Consider the following 25,098-nt stretch of genomic DNA (forward strand, 5'->3'; position numbering starts at 1 on the left):
ATAAGGCTCAGTTATGCTGGAAGTTCGGATAAGGACAGTGAAACTTATTAGTGCACACTTACTTGGAAATAAGGTTCAGTTATGCTGGAAGTTCGGATAAGGAAAGTGAAACTTATTAGTGCACACTTACTTGGAAATAAGGCTCAGTTATGCTGGAAGTTCGGATAAGGACAGTGAAACTTATTAGTGCACACTTACTTGGAAATAAGGTTCAGTTATGCTGGAAGTTCGGATAAAGACAGTGAAACTTATTAGTGCACACTTACTTGGAAATAAGGCTCAGTTATGCTGGAAGTTCGGATAAGGACAGTGAAACTTATTAGTGCACACTTACTTGGAAATAAGGCTCAGTTATGCTGGAAGGGGAAAAAAACTGAACAGGTTTACCAGTAAAACAAAAGTGAACATTAAACAGCTTTGACTGGCGACTTGTCCAGGGTGTAGCCCACCTACCGCCCAAATGCAGCTGATAATAGGCTCCAGAACCCCCTGCAACCTCAAAATGGATGGATGGACTAGATAAAATGCTGTATGAACATTTGAAATCCTAAAACTTGATTTTTGTTTTTTTAAATGTCCAATTTTCAAAGAAGAGTAAACAACTTTCACGATGGCCGCCTACCGCAGTAACAAATAGTAATATTTTACGTATGCAAGTCTATATGTATGTATTTAAATAAATAGTATATATTTTTTTACCATTTATTGACTAGAGTGTGATGTTTTAATCCAGCAGATGGCGCCATTGTGATACACTAAAACAGTCAAAACAGCAGGTGAGTGCGCCACACACTCACTGATCCGGCTCACAACTAGTGTGAACTTTGTTTCCCAAACACTTCACTTGTAGAATGTTTTCCCATATTCACTTTGTGTGAAATTATGTTTTATGGGAATATTAACAGACACTAGCATTACCATATTTTGACAAGCTAGTCCAAAAAGTTTTTTTTATCCTGACATCACGCCTACACATTTGAGTTGTTTACCCCAAAAAGACCAAACCTTTATTTTCATTTACAGTACTACAGTGACAGTAACTGGTGTGTGAACCGTGAAAGCTACTACAGAAAGCTACTTGTTCATGATTTCAAGTAGAAAACAAAACATGGCAAGTTTTGTCTATGTCAACGTGCACGCGCACACACACACACACACACACACACACACACACACATACATTCTTGCATTTGTTACCTTCTTGAGACCTCCGAAAAATGCCTACCTCTTTAGGACAACCCTTTGTACATATTTTGTACATATATAAAGATTTGTATTTACAACATTAATAATTTGCAAATATAAAAAAGGTAAGCTTTTAATTTATATTTTTAGAATTTTTTGTTTGTAATGGGTTTTCAATCTTCATTATTTCAAGTTATTACAGTATGTCTCTTTATACATATTTATTGTATTTTTTTTAATACGTTTTGGCCAAAGGGGACGCATTTCAATTTCTTACACACACTTATTTCATATGTTGACCAGAGGTGGAGCACTTTTAAAACAGACACAGTCAATTTGAAAAATCCCTCCTTTTTGGGACCACCCTAATTTTGATAGATTTCACCACCAGGGGTGCAAATGAGACATTCTCTATTAGATGCAATGGTTTTCAGTATTGGGACCATGATTTCGGTCCTAACTTGTTCACCGGTCCTCATATGGACGGTACTTTTCCTTGTTGATGTCTCAAGAAGGGTAGAAGTACAAGAATGCACACACACGTGCACACACACACACACACACACACACACACACACACACACACACACACACACACACACACACACACACACACACACACACACACACACACACACACACACACACACACACACACACACACACACACACACACACACACACACACACACACACACACATCCCTTAGACCACATTTGAGGCCTAAAAAGCATTAATGGTATTGCCACGGAGTTTACTGGAATATAATAAACATGATTTACTATTTTTATGCAGGTATTTAAAGGCCGCAAATCGGGAATATTCTCGCGTAGCAAACATATTTCAAGCACTGTTTCGGCAAAACTTTTGAAGCCAGACGCACGATGATTTGTCTCCAGGCGGACGTCGGGGGAAAAACATTTGTCGTAACCAATGTGGAGATGAAAAATACAAATCTGAACGTTTGAAAAGAACCGCTGTGTTGTGACAGTGATGCACGATTGTAACATTTAGGCAATCAGACACGATTAATCCACCGAGCACAGCCTTGTCGTGCTGTCGTTCTCTCGATCGCTTCAAGTGTGTCAGTAACTGAAGGCAACGTGGCTTTTAAATCCCCGAGGTCCAGTTTTTGGTGACTTTACATGAGAATCCGAAGCACCACGTAAAGCGGAATGTTATAAATAAAACGCATGTGTGACTTTGGTACGCAGACTTTTCACCCGCTATGTCTTGTTCATTTCTCTATCAAGCCTCCGTCTTTCAACTTGAAGTAGAAGAACTTCTCCAGGGTGTTGGCACACTTGCAGTACTCGCTGTCGGGGGGGTTGTACTCGCGACAGTTGGTGATGATTCGCTGCAGGTCGGCGATGAAGAGCTTCTTGGTCACGTAGTAGCGGTTCTTCAGCCGCTCCGTCATGGTCTTCAGGTCTGCGGGCGAGACGGGGTGAGCAACAGACGCTATGTGGGTAATTCTGGGCCAAGAGACAAAACAGACGAGCGGGCCGACGACGACTGACCGATGGGGAAGCGGATGACCTCGTAGTAATCCGGAGCTTCGGATTTCTTCACGGGTTCCATGAATGGCCAAGCATCCGGGTGAGTCTGTTCAAAAGAGATGAGATCATGTAAACATGTTACACACACACACAAGGCTTATAAAAATGGACTGTGGCGCAATACTAGGACCAACACTTTTTAACTGTTTGCTTACCTTAATCTGGGCCAGCAAGTTCTTCAGCATGTTGTACAGCATGTCAGGGTCCTTCACCTCTTTCCTATGGAACATTTCATCAAAAACACACAAATCACGTAACGGAATACAAGTCACATAACGGAATACAAGCAATAAAACGATACCACTATATATCGCGATCACGTAATCTATATCAATAAAAATTATGTTCGATACATATATATATATATATGTATATATTAGGGCTGTGAATCTTTGGGTGTCCCACGATTCGATTCAATATCGATTCTTGGGGTCACGATTCGATTCAAAATAAAAAAAAATTCAATTCAACACAATTCTCGATTCAAAAACGTTTTTTTCCCGATTCAAAAGGATTCTCTATTCATTCAATACATAGGATTTCAGCAGGATCTACCCCAGTCTGCTGACATGCAAGCAGAGTAGTAGATTTTTGTAAAAAGCTTTTATAATTGTAAAGGACAATGTTTTATCAACTGATTGCAATAATGTAAATTTGTTTTAACTATTAAATGAGCCAAAAATATGACTTATTTTATCTTTGTGAAAATATTGGACACAGTGTGTTGTCAAGCTTATGAGATGTGATGCAAGTGTAAGCCACTGTGACACTATTCATTTTTTTTATTTTTTATAAATGTCTAATGATAATGTCAATGAGGGATTTTTAATCCCTGCTATGTTGAAATTGTAACTAATATTGATACTGTCGTTGATAATATTAATTTTGGTTTCACTACTTTTGGTTTGTTCTGTGTCGTGTTTGTGTGTCCTCTCAATTGCTCTGTTTATTGCAGTTCTGAGTGTTGCTGGGTCGGGTTGGTTTTGAAATTGGATTGCATTGTTATGGTATTGCTGTGTATTGTTTTGTTGGATTGATTAATTTAAAAAAAATTTTAAAGATTTTTTTAAAAATGAGAATCGATTCTGAATCGCACAACGTGAGAATCGTGATTTGAATTCGAATCGATTTTTTCCCACACCCCTAATATATATATATATATATATATATATATATATATATATATATATATATATATATATATATATATATGTATATATATTATATTATTTATTGGAGGAAACAGGAAATTGCGAAGCAAGGAGGTTCGCATGAACAAAGACACCATCTCTCTGGTAACCGAGCAATGCAGGAAGTGATCACTGTTCAGTGGGAGTGACACGCTAACAGCCAATCAGGTAACAGTATCAACTACTCCCTTTGGTTGCACCATTGTCTCACGGATAAATATTTTCATGGAGTGAGAAGAGAAAATAAAAATAAGATGCTGCAGACAGTGAAAGGCCACCTCACAGTATGGCAGTTTTTTGGATTTTTTCCAAACAGTCCGTAGTCAGGCCAATGTGGTCTGTAAATGTTGCGAGGCGGTGGTCCCCACCAAGACTAGTAATACCACACCACCTTAGCCGCGTTCACCCTTTAGAGCACAGCTGTAACTCCTGGCACTAAACTTGCAGAAAATTATAGTATTTACATTTTCACACTGTTACACTTTTTTGAGTATCTCATGCATATTCCTTACTTTTGCGCCTTCATTTTAAGAGGTTATTGTTAAGTGTTCAATGTGATTTGAAATCTTTTCAGCTTTGATAGCTAAGAAGGTTACACTTGAAATAAAAATGTTTATATTTAATATATTTTTTCTCCTGGTCCCTATTTTTGATAGGTCATAAAAAATACCAATAATCGTTAGGGGCGTAACAGTATGTGTTAAGTGTTCAGCCATATCTCCCAGCCTGAGTACAGGTCAACATTTCAAGCACTTTCATGGGCATGTGGAAAACTTACACTTTTTCCTTGGCGCTGGGTTTCCATCCAGTCTCTCCTACAAGACAACAAGGTAAGCGCTACAGCCATTGGTTTGGTTATTTGTCTTCATATAGAGTGAAAACTCACGTATGCCGGGAATACTCTCTACAGGAATTTGCCGCACACCCTCCTTGAAGCAGGTCAGGCCTGGGTAGACTTTCCTGATCTGACTCTGCTTCCTCTCAATCAGCTTCTTGATGATCTGGAGAGAAAGATGACATAAAAAAAAAAAGAATGTGAATTAAATCCACAACAGCAATGAAGAAGGCTCACCTCTTTCTGCCTTTTGATGATGTGGGACAGCTCCGTGTACGGTATGCGGGGGTTGAGCTCACACTCCATCAACGTGGCTCCCTCGTAGTCTTTAATGTAGCCCAGGTAACGACTCTTGGGCACTTTGATGTCTTTGGAGAAGCCCTGTCAAGAGGTGGGGCAACGTGAATTTCAAAGTAACGGGGGTCAGGAGAGAGTGGAGAGAGAACAGGGAGGTGACCTGCTTCTTGAAGTAGCCAATGGCGTACTCGTCGGCGTAGGTGAGGAAATAGAGGATGTTGTGTTTGATGTGGTACTCTTTCAGGTGGTTCATCAAGTGTGTGCCGTAGCCCTGATGCAACATTAAAGAAAGAACGGATTTATGTAACCAGAAGCATCTGACAAAAAAGGATAAAGTTGGTCAAAATCAAAGATGGTGTAATATTAACAAGATCACAATCACATTATTAAAAATGGATTACATGCTAATTAAAACCTTTTACAGTGGAACCTTGATTTACAAACCCCTCTTTTGCGAACTTTTGATTTACAAACTTTTAGATTGGGCTAAATATGCTACTGTGTGTGAACTATGTGTCTGTGTACAAACACTTCATTCATTCATGCATCTTGTGTGCCGCTGGAAGCTGTCACGCCAAATTTCTTCCCTCTACAAAAACCTTCCCTCCCCCATTTACTTCCGGGGCTGCGTCCAATAAAATCACAAAGTTGCCGGGGGTCCTTAACCTGCACGCGACTGTCCTGTTTCGCGCCTGTACAAAAATAAAACAATAATCGATTTCTTCAGATTCCAGCAGCTGTCAAAGACGAAGTATCCTTCCAGCGACGGGCAGTCAAAGCCGAAGTGCTATCGATCGCTGTCAATGACGTAAGAGGAAACATGACCACGGAAGTAAATGGGGGAGGAAAGGATTTTGTAGAGGGAAGAAATTTGGCGTGACAAAGCCTTAGCGTGCAGCTATTTTGGATATGTCACTTCCTGTGCAGTTCAGTAGCAACATGGTTGTTAACGTTTTTGAGAGCACCAAAGGGAGTTTTGTGTCTGTGTTGACAGTTCAGCTTGCTATCATTGTATTGATGATAAAGAGATTGTTGATCCATTACCCCCTTTGTTATCTTTATTAAATATATATTTATTAGGGATATCAAATAAATATTTTTGAATCAGATTTATCACATTTTGGAATTTGGATTAATCCCGATTAATTACATTTTGTTGCTTGAATAATTGCAATTAGCTTCGGAAAAGACCCAAATATTTGAACACAGATGCAATTTTACTGTCAGAATGTTTTTATACGTTCTACTTGAATTTAGGTCATTTATTTGCACAAAACTTGGTAACAGTTTTATCTAAAGTTCTTTAAGGCTGTATTTTAGAGTGAAATTTGCCAGTGAGCACTCCAGTAGGAGTCTCCTCACTTATTTTTGTACCGACGTATGCATTGCTCTAATCACTGACCGTATAGCGGTTAAGGTAAAAGAGCTTGTAGGGTCAAAATAAACTGCATGATTGAGTGAGTACATGATTAAGGGATGTAACGCTATTACAATCTCACTGTACGATATTATCACGGTATCAAGGCCACGGTACAATATTATTGCAATATATGTCCCAAAAAATTGCTTGGTAAAAGGGCCATAGGGTTTAAAATGAAGTGTCAGGAATGTTTAGGATGAACACGCTTACTGTAATTGAACAAAAACATAATGCTACAATGTTTTAATCATATTTTTTACTACAAACAAATGTTTATAAGCGCAAACAATTGTGTAGGAACATTCACTGTGTCAAGCAAATATTTTAAAAGAATAACTTAGTTGATGTATTCAAAGCAACAATGTAAACATCCAAATGTAAAACAATCATGTAGTTTTAGTCTTTCAACTTTTACATTATGGGAGGCAGTGTACTCGAGAGTAGTCATTTTTTAAATCCGTCCGGAAAATGTTGTTTTTCACAAAAGTAAACTAACAATATAACTTTTAATAATGTAAATACCTCACAAACTGACATTTGGCTTTGTTGGTTTCCAAAATATTTTCTGTTTTTAGAGAAGGCGATATGTCCAGCCCTGCTTTCCGCCTGAGTACAGCTGGAATAGATGAATGGATTGAGGATGTATCAAAGAGCTTTTCAGCTTTTTTTTTTTGTGATTTCCTGTAAAGCGGTGCGACGAGACCGGTTGGCTCTGTATCGCCTTGGAAACGCCCGAAACGAAAGTAGCGCGCTTAGCTTCGCAGACTTTCTTACCTCTGTCAAAGAGGTTATGTTTTGTCCTGGTCTTGTTTGTTTGTTAGAAACTTAACTCAACCAGTTATGGACAGATTTTATGTCCAAAAAACATTTATTTTTATCTACGAAGAGTACTAACACACTTCACTTCCTGCTTACGGGGTTACACGCCCCCATCTTGTCTTACCACGCTGCGCAAAGAATTCTGGGAGATGTAGTTTATTTACAGACCCAGTCAATGCCAAACACCAGAAAAACTACACTCCCCAGGTTTTTGTTTGATATCGTATCACGTCGCGGTATTAAGAAAACTTTGAAACCAAAATACCGCGGCAACTATAATACCGTTACATCTCTAATGATTAATGCAATCAATTTTTTGGGAATAATCCCTTGAGTTAACTCGTTTATTTTGACAGACCTAATATATATATATATATATATATATATACAGTGGGGCAAAAAAGTATTTAGTCAGCCACCCATTGACAATCAATGGGTGGCTGACTAAATACTTTTTTGCCCCACTGTATATATACACATACATACATACTGTACATACATACATACCCACACACACATTAGTGTCTTTAAAGAGTGCATTCTTTTACCAAAATAGGGACTTGTCTGGGCTCCAACCAATTGGGGCGGCATGGCGTAGTGGGTAGAGCGCCCGTGTCAGAAACCTGAGGGTTGCAGGTTCGCTCCCCGCCTCTTACCATGCCGTTGTGTCCTTGGGCAGGACACTTCACCCTTGCCCCCGGTGCCGCTCACACCGGTGAATGAATGTTGAATGAATGATAGGTGGTGGTCGGAGGGGCCGTAGGCGCAAATTGGCAGCCACGCTTCCGTCAGTCTACCCCAGGGCAGCTGTGGCTACGAAAGTAGCTTACCACCACCAGGTGTGAATGAATGATGGGTTTTTAACATGTAAAGCGACTTTGGGTACTTAGAAAAGCGCTATATAAATCCCAGTTATTATTATTATTATTATTCGCATTTTCATTGTTTTTCACTCTGCTTCACTATACAAACTTTTCGATTTACAAACCACGTTCCAAAACCAATTATATTTGTAAATCGAGGTTCTAATGGACTATAAAAAATATTGATGAGGTTATAGGTAAATATGTCCAAAAACGATTCAGATACAGTTGCTCTGGATGAATTCAAACGTTACCGTTTCATTGATTTGTTTATTATTATTCTCTTTTTGTATTAGTGGGAGTGTGTGTATGTGTGTGTGTACTTGGCCTACAAGTTGTTTACTGTGTCATGTTGCCTCTTCCTATTTATTATTATAATAATATAAATTGATGCTGGTTGTTGCTTGCATTAGTAAAAAGTTATTTCCTACAATAAACTTGTTAACACGCTGTCTTGTTGACATATAACCACATCAAAAGTAGCGTGTCATGTTACATCAAACGCATCTGTAACGGCATAGTAACATACGTATAAGTAATTATTAGATAACCCGTTACTAGTAAAAGTAACAGCGTTAGTAACTAACACTGCTTTTGTGTAACGTTGTACAAAGGCTATTTTGTATTATTTGTAAATATTTCGTTCAAATTCGGAACTGCACTACTTCAGGGATGTTCAGCTTTAAAAATTGCAGGAACATTCTTTACAGTGACGTTAGTCAAGTGAACAAACTGCTGTATATAAATGTCACACTCAAACCCATGCTGCCCCTTGTAGTTACCAAAAGAGCTGGTTTTTAAATGCTATTTGCGTACCTTCACTTGCTCGTTGGATGTGACAGCGCAGAAGACAATCTCTGTGAAGCCCTGAGTGGGAAACATTCTAAAACAGATGCCCCCGATGACGCGGCCATCTTTGATCAGGGCTAAGGTCTTGTGCTTACTGTTAGGGGATAAAAAATTTAAAAAGTCAAACAGGCGCAATCTAACGCCGTAAGATGCCGGTCACTCACGGGTCAAAGACGAGGCGCGTGATGTATTCCTTGGGCATGCGAGGTAACTGATGCGAGAAGACGTTCTGCAGTCCCACCAGCCACATCAGGATCTTCTTGTTGGACTTTTGGGAGAGAGAGTTCCCGATGACGTGGAACTCGATGATGCCGCGCCGCTCCTCCAGACGCGCCGTCTCGTCGCGGGCGGCGTTTGGCGTCAGAAGATTGGTCTAGAAAGAACAAAAACAATATGAATTTACTGGATCATGTCTCAGACTGACTGACGTGAGACCGACTGACCAACCTCGGGGCCCAGCATGGCGGCTGGGTCGGTGATGGTCATCATGACCTCGTTGACTAGCTCCATGGGAATGTCGCCCATCACACGGATACGTTTGGCGTCCTCCAACGTCAGTGCCTCTGGGAGTTTACGCTTCTCTCCTGAACACGTCAAAAAATGAAAACAAGATGCAGGATGATGGAATTTGATCCTTTTTTTGTTTGCACTTTAATTAATTAAATAAAAAAAATAAAATGGATCAAAAACAAAGATGTCGACCTGTGTTGGGCTCTGATCCTGCAAGACCCTCAAGACCGCCCAATGACGAGCCGCCGCTTAATCCCTTGGAAAGAGCCGAGGTGCCCGACACAGCAGCCGGACTGATCACTGGAACACCAAAAAAACACCAAGTCATATTCCTGTATTTTTGTATACATCCACTGGTTACTTCATTAGGTACACAATCTAATGACGGGATGTGGCAATCTTTGCGCACCTCAAAATTTCAATTCGGATTCTTAGGGTAGTTAATACTTTTTTATTCAAAAATGTATTAAAAAAAAATAAATTATACATTATTATAGAATTTTATTATTATAAATCAATATTGAATCATAGTAAACAAAAATTGTCATTTGGGGATGTGAACCGATTTTTTGGAGCACCCCTACTACTCTCCAACAATAAGACAGTAATTATAGGTTGTATTCACCTGACGCGACTTACGGCTCGTTAATAACTATGCAAGGCTGTTTTAGGCTGATAAAACCGTTTATCTCGCGAAAAGGATAAAAGTTTCTTCAGAGTTCCTCGAGAGGTAATCAAGAAGGGCGAAATATGTCAAGATTTTACGGAGGAGACAAGAAAAGGGCTCCACACTCGAGTTCAAAAAGGCAGAGTTGAAGAACGCACAAGTTTGCAGTGATCATTTGGTTAAAGGTTTGTTTGATATACTTTTAACGTTTAGTGTTTCCCATTGAAGTATAATATTGATTGTATTTGTATTTCTTAAACTCATGTTTGCTACAAGTGTTCCGTAAAGCACCAATTCGGCGAGTCTAAATAAAAGAAATCAAATGCGATTAAAACCTAAAAGAGTTAAGCTTTTACCAAAGGCATCAATCATAAATGTAGATTTCAGCAAATACACAACGTTGACATCTATTGTTATATTTTGATACGACAGGGAAAAACAAGCTACTCTTAAACAGCGCGTACCACAACAATATAGGCAACAAACATGGCAGTAGACGCAAAGTTAAATCAAGAAATGCAACCTTACCGGAGCAAAAACAATGCATGATTACGAATTGATACCAATTTCTTTGACCCAGCCACACACAAAGAAGTTGTGGACTGCCATGCTTTTCCAAGTTTTCATCTGTTTTGTCGTGTAGAATATCTGGAGCACACAATAGCTCGACATGTCTGGAAACTCCACTGACGGATAATCCTTGAGATCACTCGACAAATCTTATTTTGATAACGTATCGGGATAAATTAAATTGCATAATTTGGATTTGTTGCTCGCATCTGCTTTTAGTGGTGAGATCTAGGCCCCTTACAGATAGGTCGCACTCTGCTGCACAGTAGCCATGTTGGTTTGATGGCCGTTCAAAAGTCATGTGTCCGAATACAACCTATTCTCAAGTGCCTTGTTTTTGGTGAAACGTAGTGGCCACAATAATTTACTAAATTAAGCTCATGACGCAATACGTTGAATGATGAGGACACATTTGTTACTGGATCATTTCTAATATGCTTCGGCTTTTGGAGACTTTGTATGTGTAAGTGATATGCAGCTATAATCATTAGATGCTTGCTTATATTGACATATGTGTTGTTTTAGACAGCAATATTGTTCCAATATTATTACGAATGTCTAGCTTGTGCGCTACTATGCTCAGCTGTTGTGTTGCTGCTAGCTTCTAGTAGCATATAACCCACCATGTTTACCTTCTAAATGACACATTTAGATGTTAAAAAGCTGGCCAACTTTGTACAAGGAAAGACACTGCAGGACAGCTTATATCGGAGAACTTTTATCAGACATTTTACAAGCAAGCACATTCCATCCGATGAATATGAGAAAGGCTCAGTATGATGTGTGAATTTTACACTTCCAGAATAATTAAGTATACTGGGTCTACCAAAACTGAGCATTGTGTTTGCAAAGACAGAATTTATAAATGTTTTTCCCGCTTCTTGCGCCTCACCTGTCTGATGTCCAAGCTGTGCGCCATCAGCAGCGGGCACGGTGAAGTCCGCTTCCCAGATGGGAGAATTTTCCCCGTAGATTTCCTCCTCCAGCATGGACAAAAACCTGATGATGATAAATGATGATGATAAACAATATTACGTGAGAACAAGTCGATATGCGACGTTTACCATGAATTTATTCACGTGGACCCTGACTTAAACAAGTTGAAAAACGTATTCGGGTGTTACCATTTAGTGGTCAATTGTACGGAATATGTACTGTACTGTGCAATCGACTAATAAAAGTTTCAATCAATCAATCAATCAAGATTATTCTTAAGGGCCTTACTTGGGGAAGTGCGTGAGAATGAGCGTGCGCTTCTCTGGCAGCAGCTTGTCTTTCTCCACCCTGAACTTCTCCAGCAGCTGGCGCCGCGTCACCGTGAAGATGGACTTGAGCAGGCTGCGGCCGAACACCTGCGTGGTCTCGTAGCGCGGCAGGCTGTCGTTGCTCTGAGGCACGTGGCAGTAGCACAGCCAGCGGGTGTAGTCCACCTTGTACGCCGTGCCGTCGTCCTTCTGCGTGCGCTGGCGGTACTGCGTCGGAGTCTCCAGCTTCCAGTAGTTGAGGCACAGGAGGAACATCTTGGACAGCTCGAACATGGTCTGCCTTTCCTTGGGGGCCAAGTGGCTGAACTTGTACTGGACAAAATTCAAAACCCCCTTTGGCGAGAAGGACAAAATAAGTGAAGAATACGGTAAATTTAAAAAAATCTAAATACTGATGCCCCTTGGTTGCTATTTGTGAATTCAAATTCACCTGCTCAATGTTTGGCTTTTCAAAAGGGGGACTGCCCAGGGACCCCTCTACCACCGGCTGGCTCATCTGCAGGATGCATTTTCTCAGCAGCTACAAATAGAGAATACAAAACATGTTTTACCTTTCAGCAAATTCAGAATCAGAATCAGATAATACTTTAATAATCCCCGAGGGGAAATTAACATTTTCAGCACAATCCCATTCAAGAGCAGACAAACATTACAGGGAGACAGAACAGGACCGCTGACGGGTCTGCCAACATCCGGTGCCCCTTACAAAAAAGGTGAGAAACAGGTAAACGCTGCAGGGTGAGAAGAAAAAAAATTCAGTCTAAGCCTGGGCCCCTGGAGAGGGGGTCCAGACTGAGGCCAAGGAAAAAAAAATTCTGAGCCATAGCACACATAAACATGTGTGTAAGAGGGAAACATCAAATACCACAAAGGACATTAAAGACATTAAAAGAACAGAGCTTATACAACCAGACACTTCTACAGACAGCCACAAAAGTAAAACAAACACAAAAAAACATAACAACATAATAATATTCTAGTCCAAGGATGTCCAAAGTGTGACCCGCAGCAATTTTTTTAACGGCCCGCCGCACTTTCTAAAAATAATACGGTTTTTTATGGGAATCAATTTTTGAAATTAAATTTTTTGGCCATCTCCATGCAACCAGAAGGAGCTGTTCTAAACTGTAACCGGTTTTGAAAAGTTTTATTCAATTTTTTCCCCAAATAAAACATAATAAAACAAATAGTCTGAATCGAAAATTTATTCTGAATCGAATTGAACCCCAGGAATTGGATCAAACTTTTAGGTGCCCAAAGATTCCCACACACTAGTAATACAAATAACTAGGGATGTATACCGGCAAGTACCGGTATTTTTTGGTTACGGTTCCTAATTGGGGCGGCATGGCGTAGTGCGTAGAGCGTTCCCCGCCTCTTACCATCCAAATCGCTGCCGTTGTGTCCTTGGGCAGGACACTTCACCCTTGCCCCCGGTGCCGCTCACACTGGTGAATGAATGATGAATGATAGGTGGTGGTCGGCGGGGCCGTAGGCGCAAACTGGCAGCCACGCTTCCGTCAGTCTACCCCAGGGCAGCTGTGGCTACGAAAGTAGCTTACCACCACCAGGTGTGAATGAATGATGGGTTCTCACTTCTCTGTGAAGCGCTTTGAGTGTCTAGAAAAGCGCTATATAAATCTAATCCAATATTATCATTATTATTATAATTAGGTCGGTCCATGAGGACCGTGAAGAATCTGGACTAATGATACTACTATCTGTATTTTTTGTTCCAGCTGACTGATGTAATTATGACACGTTGTCACATTCAGTTCAGTTGCTCACATTTTAATCAGATTTGAATAATGACAAATAAGGAAGCAACACCACAAAAATTGTTCAAAGTCACGCACGCTGTGTCAGTTTGAAGGGAACGCACTTTAAAGTTAAAGTTAAAGTTAAAGTTAAAGTACCAATGATTGTCACACACACTAGGTGTGGTGAAATTTGCTCTCTGCATTTGACCCATCCCCTTGTTCACCCCCTGGGAGGTGAGGGGAGCAGTGGGCAGCAGCGGTGCCGCGCCCGGGAATCATTTTTGGTGATTTAACCCCCAATTCCAACCCTTGATGCTGAGTGCCAAGCACGGAGGTAATGGGTCCCATTTTTTTATAGTCTTGGAACTCACAACCTACCGATCTCAGGGCGGACACTCTAACTTTAATAGTTTTATTAACCGTCCTAACGATCCATTATACCACACGCCGGTATTAATCAACCAAACAAAGTGAAAAATGTAGGTAATATAATAATCCATGAAGTTATTTTGAAGCAAGATATCACCTGCTGTGACTGACAAGTGTCTGGTTGCCCTCTGATGTTACTCCATTGCCCCACAATTGCATGTCATTAAAAGACAGCTTGCTTAAATGTGTTTCAATTCCTTCTGTCTTGACTACAAACTGGATGATCGAGCATTATATTTGCTCACTGGGTCTTTTTATCTATATACATATATATACCGCTCTACCAACCGAGCGGTATAGCTCGGTTGGTAGAGCGGCCGTGCCAGCAACTTGAGGGTTGCAGGTTCGATCCCCGCTTCCGCCATCCTAGTCACTGCCGTTGTGTCCTTGGGCAAGACACTTTACCCACCTGCTCCCAGTGCCACCCACACTGGTTTGAATGTAACTTAGATATTGGGTTTCACTATGTAAAGCGCTTTGAGTCACTTGAGAAAAAGCGCTATATAAATGTAATTCACTTCACTTCACTTCACATACATTGGTAGCTGTCAACACTTAATATGGCGTCTGGTCCGTCACTCAAATACGTCTGTGTGCATCATAAATACAGATAACAATTCCTATTGTTACAAAATGCACACCCACGTAACATGCTAATTGATTGTATTGATTTATATGATATATTTGATATATCATATAAAATGCTCTGCGCAGGCATGCCATATATAAATATTATTTCCAGCTGAGTGTAATTGTAATGAATGGATCTGTGTGGTCTTTACAAGAAGATTACGTAACTGAATTTCACCTTGCACTGCACACGTAGTTGACTTGTTAACGACTTTAAAAACAGCTGTCGATAAAAGACTCCCCTGCTCTGAAATGTCACAGTACATCACGTTGGATGTGTTATGGTTATGGTTTAATTTGTGCTCATATAAATGTTAATTAAAATGCATTTTTCCATATCTTTATTTCCACAAAAAACATATAGTACCGACAAGAGTACTGATAAATACCGGTATCAATAAGGAATATCAATAAGGGTATCGTACCGATAAAATCTTAACGATATGCTTCCCTAACAATAACCGATAGTATTTTTAAAATATAGATTTAAATTTAGTTTGTGCACACCTCTTTTGCGACTAGCTTTGGGAGGATCACAAAGCAATGCTGGCCTTTCGAGTGCCTTTTGAAGCACTATGTTTTTTCCCTCCTCAAAGAATGTTTGCTAAACATTTGGTGCAAATAGCACGCAAAATCTCTTCTTCTAAAACAGCGAAGTAGTCTGAAACGTTGACACCATGTTTGGTTACAATGAGCTTAGTGAAAGTTTACGACACAAGTAGGAGAAAAGGAGTGCTTGATTTGCTCACCCTACCTACAGAAAGTTATTCTTGCCTAATTGGAGATTTTTTTGTTTATTATTTATTATTATCCCCTAAACTAAAAACCCCAAGCTGACATATAGGCTGTTATTTTTTCTGAAGAAAATCTGTATATTGTTTTAGCTCTGAAAATTTAATTTATCAAAATGTCTGTCAAATTATTTGATTTTTCAGTGCACTGCCCTCAGTGGAAAAAGTTTGGACATCTATGTTTTAGTCGATTTAACCATCATATAAGCCAAGGATGAGGAAACTGCGGCCAGCGGACCATATCCGGCCCATTGTTCTTTTTAGTCCGGCCCGCCAAATATTAGAACACAAATGAGCAAAGATCTGTTTAGAGAATTCCATCCGTCCATTTTCTACCGCTGGTACCTTTTGGGGTCGCGGTGGGTGCTGGAGCCTATCTCAGCTGCATTCGGGCAGAAGGCGGGGTACACCCTGGACAAGTTGCCACCTCATCGCAGGGCCAACACAGATAGACAACATCCACACTCACATTCACACACTAGGGCCAATTTAGTGTTGCCAATCAACCAAATCAACCTATCCCCAGGTGCATGTCTTTGGAGGTGGGAGGAAGCCGGAGTAACCGGAGGGAACTCCACACAGAAAGACCCTGAGCCCGGGGATTGCCACAACAAAACTGATACTAGTCTTTGACACATTGGCAAACAATGGTGATCAACAACACTGTTCCCACTAAAAGAGAATGTAAGTGTTAACCCTGTAATATAATTTTTAAGTTTCTTTGAGGTTCTGTTATTATTTTGTTGAAAATAGATGTATTACAATTAAATAGCTCATGTTTGAGAAGTCTACTCTTCGTTCCAACAGATATGATATGCTTTGAAATGTATCATGTGCTCGACCAATGTGGCCACTGAGCCAAAACGTTTGCCCACCATTGATATAAGCGCTCACCTTGAACAGGTAGAAGTAGACCTGCTTGGTGTCGGTGTCCTCCTCCTTGTGCACGGACATAAACAGGTTCTCCACGTCCACCACCATTCCCAGCAGCCTGTTGATCTCATCCTCAGACACGTTCTCCAGGTGGGACACGTGATTGGCTGCAAACAGCATACGGAAACGAGTGCATCAGACACACTTGTGTAAAGTTGCCCTCCCCCCGCATTGTCAAAACCTCCCCAAACTTATCTTATTCATTTGTGCTGGAATTTTTTTTGCCTACTATGGTTGTTATGTTATTGTTTTAAGGTTTTCATGTCATGATTCATAACCAAGAGGAGGTGGCTGGGGACAGGGAAGTCTGGGCATCTTTGCTTAGACTGCTGCCCCCGCGACACTGACTCTGATAAGGGGCGGAAAACGGATGGATGGAAGGACTATATCAGACAAAAATATTTTGCAGCACAAACAAATATGACAAGTTTGGGTAGGGGGCTTGTTATTAATAAAAACATGTTACTAACTGCGGCATAGCGTAGTGGGTAGAACAACCGTGCCAGAAACCTGAGGGTTGCAGGTTCGCGCCCCGCCTCTTACCATCCAAAAATCGCTGCCATTGTGTCCTTGGGCGGGACACTTCACCCTTTGCCCCCGGTGCCACTCACACCGGTGAATTGAATGATGAATGATAGGTGGTGGTCGGAGGGGCCGTTGGCGCAAATTGCAGCCACGCTTCCGTCAGTCTACCCCAGGGCAGCTGTGGCTATGAAATTAGCTTACCACCACCAGGTGTGAATGAATGATGGGTTCTACATGTAAAGCGACTTTGGGTACTTAGAAAAGCGCTATATAAATCCCAGGTATTATTATTATTATTAAAACCATAAAACAATAATAACTTAAAACTATAACAGTTGGGACAAAAAATGTTTGCAGTATAAATGTTGGGGACATGTTTGGGGATATTTTGACAAGGTTAAAGGGCTGGTTATGAATAATAAAACATTATTAAAAACTATAATAATTAGACACATTTTTTTCAGCGTAAACAAGGGAAGATTTTGACAAGGTGGGGGGCTGGTTATGAATAATAACATGACAACTACAAAACATTAATACAAAAACTACAATAGTTAGAGAAAATAACTTTTGCAGCACAAAGTTCAGGGAGGTTTTGACAAAGATGGGGGGCTGGTTATGAATAGTACCACATTAACATAAAAAGTATAAAACGGTAATACCATAAAAACTATAATAGACAAAAAACATTGAAGCACAAATCAGCACAAATGGAAGGCACAAGTTTGTGGAGATTTGGACAAGGTTGGTGGCTGGTTATGAATCATAAAAAGTTTGAAATACAAAAAAATTTTTGCAGCACAAACAAATGGGTCAAGTTTGGGGAGATTGTGACATGGTTAGGGGGCTAGTTATATAACACATTAATAACATTATTCCATCCATTTTCTATTGCTTGTACCTCTAATTGCTTGTCTAACTATCATAGTTAGACAAAAAATGTTGTAGCATAAACTAGCACAAACGTAGCTTAAACATGTGGGACAAGTTAAAGGGTCCGATTATAATAATAATAATAATTAGCTTTATTGTCTCCGAGGAGAAATTTGTCTTGGACATCAAGACACAGCGTTTCACATACATACATACAGTTCATCTGACAATACAGTGACGACAGTGAACAGTGCGCAGGTATATCAGTTAGTTATGAGATCACACATTACACTCCCCCCGTATTGCACTATCCCAATATTGCACTCCTTAATATTGCATGCGGTTATTACAGTAGTTTTCTGTTGTCAAGTGCTTTGATTGCCAGTGTGACAAAGGAAAATCTATACCTGTTGAGTTTGTATGTTGCTGTTCTGTACCATTTACCATTTGGAATCAACACAATTTCACTATGAAGTATGTGGTGTGGGTTCACGGTCTTGTCGAATATTTCTTGAAGGGAACAAGGGGGCTGCATGCCAATTATTTTACCAGCCCTCTTGATAAGGTTTTGAAGTTGGGTTTTGAGGTTGACAGGGCAGATTTCCAAACCATGTGGAGATGCCATAACGGATGACAGATTCAATGTTTGCCTTCTAAAACAACATCATGATATTGCTTGCCACACCGTGGACCCTGAGCCTCCTTAGAAAGTGCAGGCGCTGGTTTATACGGGAGCAAACAGAGTCAACTTGGTTGGCCCAAGTTAAAGGCCTACTGAAATGAATTTTTTTTATTCAAACGGGGATAGCAGATCCATTCTATGTATCATACTTGATCATTTTGCGATATTGCTATATTTTTGCTGAAAGGATTTAGTATAGAACAACGACGATAACGTTCGCAACTTTTGGTCGCTGATAAAAAAAAGCCTTGCCTATACCGGAAGTAGCGTGACGTCACAGGAGGAAGGATTCCTCACAATTCCCCGTTGTTTACAATGGAGCGAGAGAGATTCGGACCGAGAAAGCGACGATTACCCCATTAATTTGAGCGAGGATGAAAGATTCGTGGATGAGGAACGTTAGAGTGAAGGATTAGAGAGGCAGTGCAGGGTGTATCTTTTTTCGCTCTGACCGTAACTTAGGTACAAGGTCTCATTGGATTCCACACACTCTCCTTTTTCTATTGTGGATCACGGATTTGTATTTTAAACCACCTCGGATACTATATCCTCTTGAAAATGAGAGTCGAGAACGTGAAATGGACATTCACAGTGACTTTTATCTCCACGACAATACATCGTTGACGCACTTTAGCTACGGAGCTAACGTGATAGCATCAGGCTCAAATGCAGATAGAAACAAAATTAAAAAAAAACCTGACTGGAAGGATAGATAGAAGATCAACAATACTATTAAACCATGAACATGTAAATACACGGTTAATAATTTCCAGCTTGGCGAAGCTTAACAATTGAAGCTAACTTAGCTACGGAGCTAACGTGATAGCATCAGGCTCAAATGCAGATAGAAACAAAATTTTAAAAAACCCTGACTGGAAGGATAGACAGAAGATCAACAATACTATTAAACCATGAACATGTAAATACACGGTTAATAATTTCCAGCTTGGCGAAGCTTAAAAATTGAAGCTAACTTAGCTACGGAGCGGCGGCGGGCGTTGTAGCTTTCGACGACACCCCGGCCGTCATCAGAGTTGGCAAGAAACATATATTTCCCCAGAGTTACGTACGTGACATGCACATAGCGACACGCACGTACGGGCAAGCGATCAAATGTTTGGAAGCCAAAGCTGTACTCACGGTAGTGCGTCTGCTATCCAGCTCAAACACAACACAACCTCCTGACTGTGTTGCTGTAGTCCGCCGCTAATACACCGATCGCACCTACAACTTTCTTCTTTGCAGTCTCCATTGTCCATTAAACAAATTGCAAAAGATTCACCAACACAGATATCCAGAATACTGTGGAATTGTTCGATGAAAACAGAGCAGTTTGTATGGTGACACATTGGGTACGAATACTTCCGTTGCCGTCGTGACGTCACACGCATACGTTTCCAACTGGAAGTTTAGCGGGAAATTTAAAATTGCACTTTATAAGTTAACCCGGCCGTATTGGCATGTGTTGCAATGTTAAGATTTCATCATTGATATATAAACTATCAGACTGCGTGGTCGGTAGTAGTGGGTTTCAGTAGGCCTTTAACTGGGAATCAAAACAAATACCCAAGTACTTATAGGAGGACACCTGCTCCACTTGCTCCCCACGGATAATGATCGGGCTGTGATCCCCCACAGATTTGGGATCAAAAACCATCTCCTTCGTTTTTTTTACATTTAAAATAAGATTTTTTTCCTCACAGCCTTTTCTATCTCTTGTTTGTATGAATCAATGTTGGAGGATAATTTAGGCTTCGTTAACCGTTTGGGCTTCGTCAATAAACTAAGGATGAGCTCACCCACATATGCGGTCCTCTCCAAGGTTTCTCATAGTCATTCACATCGACGTCCCATTGGGGTTGTGAGTTTTCCCTTGCCCTTATGTGGGCTATGTACCGCGGATGTCGTTGTGGCTTGTGCAGCCCTTTGAGACACTTGTGATTTAGGGCTATATAAATAAACATTGAGTGTCTTGGCAGAATGAGCAGGTATTGGAGACCTCGGTCTCCTTGGACGTATCCTCGCTCATCCATGCGGACTGGACACTGGCCGAGTTAGTGGGCGGCCAAGGGTGGAGTCGGCTCTCTCGGTTGCTTTGTTGGGTCTGCTCCTGTCTCTGGCCATGCTCCCCCCACCCCAGCGGACGATGGCGTGGAACACTGCAGAGGCCACCACAGTGTATATGTTTTTTGTTGTTGTTGTTTTTACTTTTGTAGCTGTATGTAGAAATGTCTGGTTGCATTAGCTCTGCTCTTTTAATGTCCTTTGTGTTATCTGATGTTTCCCTCTTATACACATGTTTATGTGTGCTATGGCTATGAGGTTTTTTTCTTCCTTGGCCTCAGTCTGGACCCCCTCTCCAGGGGCCCAGGCTTAGACTGAATATTTATTTTTCTCAAGATCCCCTCCCCAGCGTTTACCTGTTTTTCACCTATTTTTGTAAGGGGCGCGGGAAGTTGGCAGACCCCGTCAGCGATCCTGTTCTGTCTCCCTGTAAAGTTTGTCTGATCTTGAATGGGATTGTGCTGAAAATTGTAATTTCCCCTCTGGGATTAATTAAGTATTTCTGATTCTGATTCTGAAACATTTTGCAGCACAAACAATTGTGTCACGTTTGGGCAGCTGTTGAGATGGTTAAGGGGCTGATGATAACACATGAATAACATGGAAACAATAAAAGGTTAATAACAAACAATGTAAAAGTAGCACAAACATTTGGGACAAGTTTACGGGTCTGATTATGAATAATAAAAAGTTAATAACATAAAAACAAGCACAAAGTTGGGACAAGTTCGAGGAGATTTTGACAAGGAAGGGAGGCCAACTTCAAACAGATATCAGACAGCTAGCTAAGGTTAGCTGGTATATTATAACGTTTATCTGATTCTGTGCCAACTTAACACTTAAAGCATGTGCTCTTTTCTATAGTTTGATCTTAATCTTTCACGTGTATTTATTCACCACGCCAGTAAAGGATGTATTAAACGTCAGCGGTGACATTTCAGTACCTAGGGAATGTCCACAGCTGCGGCACTGCTCGCTCAGGCTGGCGGCTTGCTGCTGCAGGTCCATCCGTGGGGCCGTGGGTGGGTTGGGGTTCTTCCAGCCATTGCACTTGCATGCATCACTGGCCTGACAATGAACACGTGTTGCATTAAATCAATTATAACATCCAGGCAATTAGCTAGTTTTTACACAGTCATTGCTAGCTAGCTACTTGGAAAAGTTAACTACAAAACATTTCAAATCAAATCAAGCTTTATTTATAAAGCGCTTTTCATACATAAAAGAAATGTAACGCAAAGTGCTTTACAAAGTTAAAAACAATACCCCGATGACCTATATCCCCCATTATCCCATACGTACGCACGGACACAGATACCAAACACACACACACACACACACACAAAACATACACACATATGCAACTATATGAACCAATGATTGCATGACTGAGTACAGAGGAGACATGTGAGTAAACACTATCACAGGAGCCATCTGCACCAGGAGGTCATCAGACCATGGCCACCAGGACGCTGACACAAAAGCGCCCCCACAAGCGCTCATCTGAGGCACGTTGAAAAATAAAAATAATACAACTTGTAAAATAGTAAGAACCATGTGTAAAGATAAAGAATAAAATACAAGTAAGACATATGAAGATTAATAGAAGAAAAAAATAAAAATAAAAATAATATATATATATATACAGAAAATAAATAAATAGAACTAAATAAAATCTTGCATAACTAATAGGATAAAAAGTAAAATACAAATGACTTCAATAAAATAATATCAGGTAAAAGCCAAATCAAAAAGGTGGGTCTTAAGTTTGCTCTTAAAACCATGAACGTTCTCCGCAACCCTGAGGTGCTCCGGCAAGCTGTTCCATAGACGGGCCATAATGGTGGAAAGCTGCCATCCCGTGACTTTGTGTCCTGACTTTGGGAATAATTAGGGAGATGAGTGCTGGAGGATCTCAGGGCCCGGGAAGGTTTGTAGGGTAAAAGCAAATCTGAAAGATGAGATGGCCCAATACCATAACAACATTTATAAACCATAGGAAGAACCTTAAAATTGATCCCGAAACGCAGGGGAGCCAATGCAGAGATTTTAAAACTGGTGTAATGTGAGCCCGCCTTCTGGTCTGAGTCAGGACACGTGCCGCTGAATTTTGGAGCAATTGTAAGGATGCAATAACCTTTTTAGATAAGACCAGAAAGCAGGGCGGTACAATAATCTATACGACTTTTAATAAAAGCATGCATTAGCGCAGGGGTCACCAACCTTTTTGAAACCAAGCGCTACTTCTTGGGTACTGATTAATGCGAAGGGCTACCAGTTTGATACACACTTAAATAAATTGCCAGAAATAGCCAATTTGCTCAATTTACCTTTAACTCTATGTTATTATTAATAATTAATGATATTTATCTTTGTGGAAACACTGATCATCTTAATGATTTCTCACAATAAATATATATAGAAACAGATAAATATCAATATGCAACACTTTATTTTTATATTTTCTCTAAGTGCACATTTTTCAAATTGAACATTTTCAATGAATGGATATTGTGAAATCACAATATCCCATTTTAACTAGCTAGCCACTAACATTTTTTAACAAATCATGAATTACTTTGCACCATGTTTGTACAAATAATAACTCATGTAAAATACAAAAGTCAACTCTCTAATTTTTAAATAAATCATGTCACACTTTGAACTGGACACCAAATCAGTTATCTGTTTCTTTGTCAGTTAGTGAAGACCAAGTCTTTAAAATATTTTCTTGGATTTTCAAATTCTATTTGAGTTTTGTCTCTCTTAGAATTAAAAATGTCGAGCAAAGCGAGACCAGCTTGCTAGTAAATAAATACAATTTAAAAAATAGAGGCAGCTCACTGGTAAGTGCTGCTATTTGAGCTATTTTTAGAACAGGCCAGCGGGCTACTCATCTGGTCCTTACGGGCTACCTGGTGCCCGCGGGCACCGCGTTGGTGACCCCTGCATTAGCGTCTCCGTGTTGCCCTGAGAGAGAATTGGGCGAACTCTGGCTATATTCTTAAGATGATAAAAACTAGAGATTGCCGATGTTATCGGGCGATAAATGCTTTAAAATGTAATATCGGAAATTATCGGTATCGGTTTCAGCAAGTAAAATTTATGACTTTTTAAAACGCCGCTGTGTACATGGAAGTAGGGAGGAGTACAGAGCGCCAATAAACCTTAAAGGCACTGCCTTTGCGTGCCGGCCCAATCACATAATATCTACGGCTTTTCACACACACAAGTGAATGCAAGGCATACTTGGTCTACAGCCATACAGGTCACACTGAGGGTAGCCGTATAAACAACTTTAACACTGTTACAAATATGTGCCACACTGTGAACCCACACCAAACAAGAACGACAAACACATTTTGGGAGAACATCTGCACCGTAACACAACATAAACACAACAAACACCCAGAACCCCTTGCAGCACTAACTCTTCCAGGACGCTACAATATACACCCCCCTCTACATCCAAACCCCCACTTCAATCTCCTCATGCTCTCTCAGGGAGAGCTGCTGTTTTGAGGCATGTTAAAAAAAATAATGCACTTTGTGACTTCAATAATAAATATGGCAGTGCCATGTTGGCATTTTTTTCCATAACTTGAGTTGATTTATTTTGGAAAACCTTGTTACATTGTTTAATGCATCCAGCGGGGCATCACAACAAAATTAGGCATAATAATGTGTTAATTCCACGACTGTATATATCGGTTGATATCGGAATCGGTAATTAAGAGTTGGCCAATATCGGATATCGGCAAAAAAGCCATTATCGGACATCTCTAATAAAAACCTATTTTTGTTCTATTTTTTTACATGTGGTATAAAACTAAGGTCAGCGTCGAAAACGACGCCCAGATTTTTCACTTGTAGTGATGGAGTTAAAGACAATAATTGTAGTTTGTTGGTCGGCGTCCTATTCTATTGTTATTACTACTTTGTTTCATATTTCGTTGATAACAAAGCACAAAAAATAAAAAGAGGGGACTGTATTGTTTTGAACTTAGCCTAGCCGGGCTAGCTAGCTACCTTGCAAGCGGAGAAAACGCCAAGTTTCTCCAGCTTTTTCGCCCGCGGAAAGGCTCGAACTTGCGCTTTCTTCTGGCTGGCTCGCTGCTGTTGGCTTAGTCCCGGTCTGGCCGGGTCGCTGCTCCCCGAACCGGAGCCGGCGACATTGGACCCAGCCGACCCAGCGGACTGGGCTTGGAGAAGCCGGGGTTGAAGGGCCTGAGCCGCCGGGTCGGACATATCCACTCTGCTACTACCGTTTTCTTCTTCTTCGGCTTCTTCTTCTTCTTCGTTGTCAACTGCTGTGGGCGGGGCTGGGAGCTCATGCTGCCTTCAAGTGCCCTACGAAAATTGCCCATTTCGCTACACAAGCA

The 25,098-nt window shown here is 40.6% G+C and overlaps 1 protein-coding gene across 2 annotated transcripts; it reads right to left on the bottom strand.

Annotated features, from left to right (window-relative positions):
- Nucleotides 1-137: 137 nt before the first annotated feature.
- kat2a (K(lysine) acetyltransferase 2A) lies at nt 138-25,013 on the bottom strand. 2 transcript variants are annotated; one of them, XM_062050116.1, is made up of 17 exons: nt 24,746-25,013; nt 21,661-21,784; nt 16,534-16,679; nt 12,460-12,549; nt 11,989-12,362; nt 11,657-11,763; nt 9,720-9,827; nt 9,465-9,601; nt 9,182-9,390; nt 8,985-9,111; nt 5,227-5,337; nt 5,007-5,150; nt 4,821-4,935; nt 4,713-4,749; nt 2,900-2,963; nt 2,706-2,790; nt 139-2,616 (listed from the first exon to the last, which is right to left on the bottom strand). In XM_062050116.1, exons 1-17 carry the CDS (start codon nt 24,962-24,964, stop codon nt 2,423-2,425), a joined length of 2,391 nt encoding a protein of 796 aa, XP_061906100.1. In that variant the 5' UTR covers nt 24,965-25,013; the 3' UTR covers nt 139-2,422. The 2 variants fall into 2 exon arrangements, with proteins under 2 accessions (XP_061906101.1, XP_061906100.1); XM_062050117.1 differs by lacking the exons at nt 16,534-16,679; nt 21,661-21,784; nt 24,746-25,013 and adding an exon at nt 12,683-12,736 and having other exon boundaries at nt 138-2,616.
- Nucleotides 25,014-25,098: the final 85 nt, after the last annotated feature.

Source organism: Entelurus aequoreus, linkage group LG06, assembly GCF_033978785.1.
Source record: "Entelurus aequoreus isolate RoL-2023_Sb linkage group LG06, RoL_Eaeq_v1.1, whole genome shotgun sequence".
Taxonomy (NCBI): domain Eukaryota; kingdom Metazoa; phylum Chordata; class Actinopteri; order Syngnathiformes; family Syngnathidae; genus Entelurus; species Entelurus aequoreus.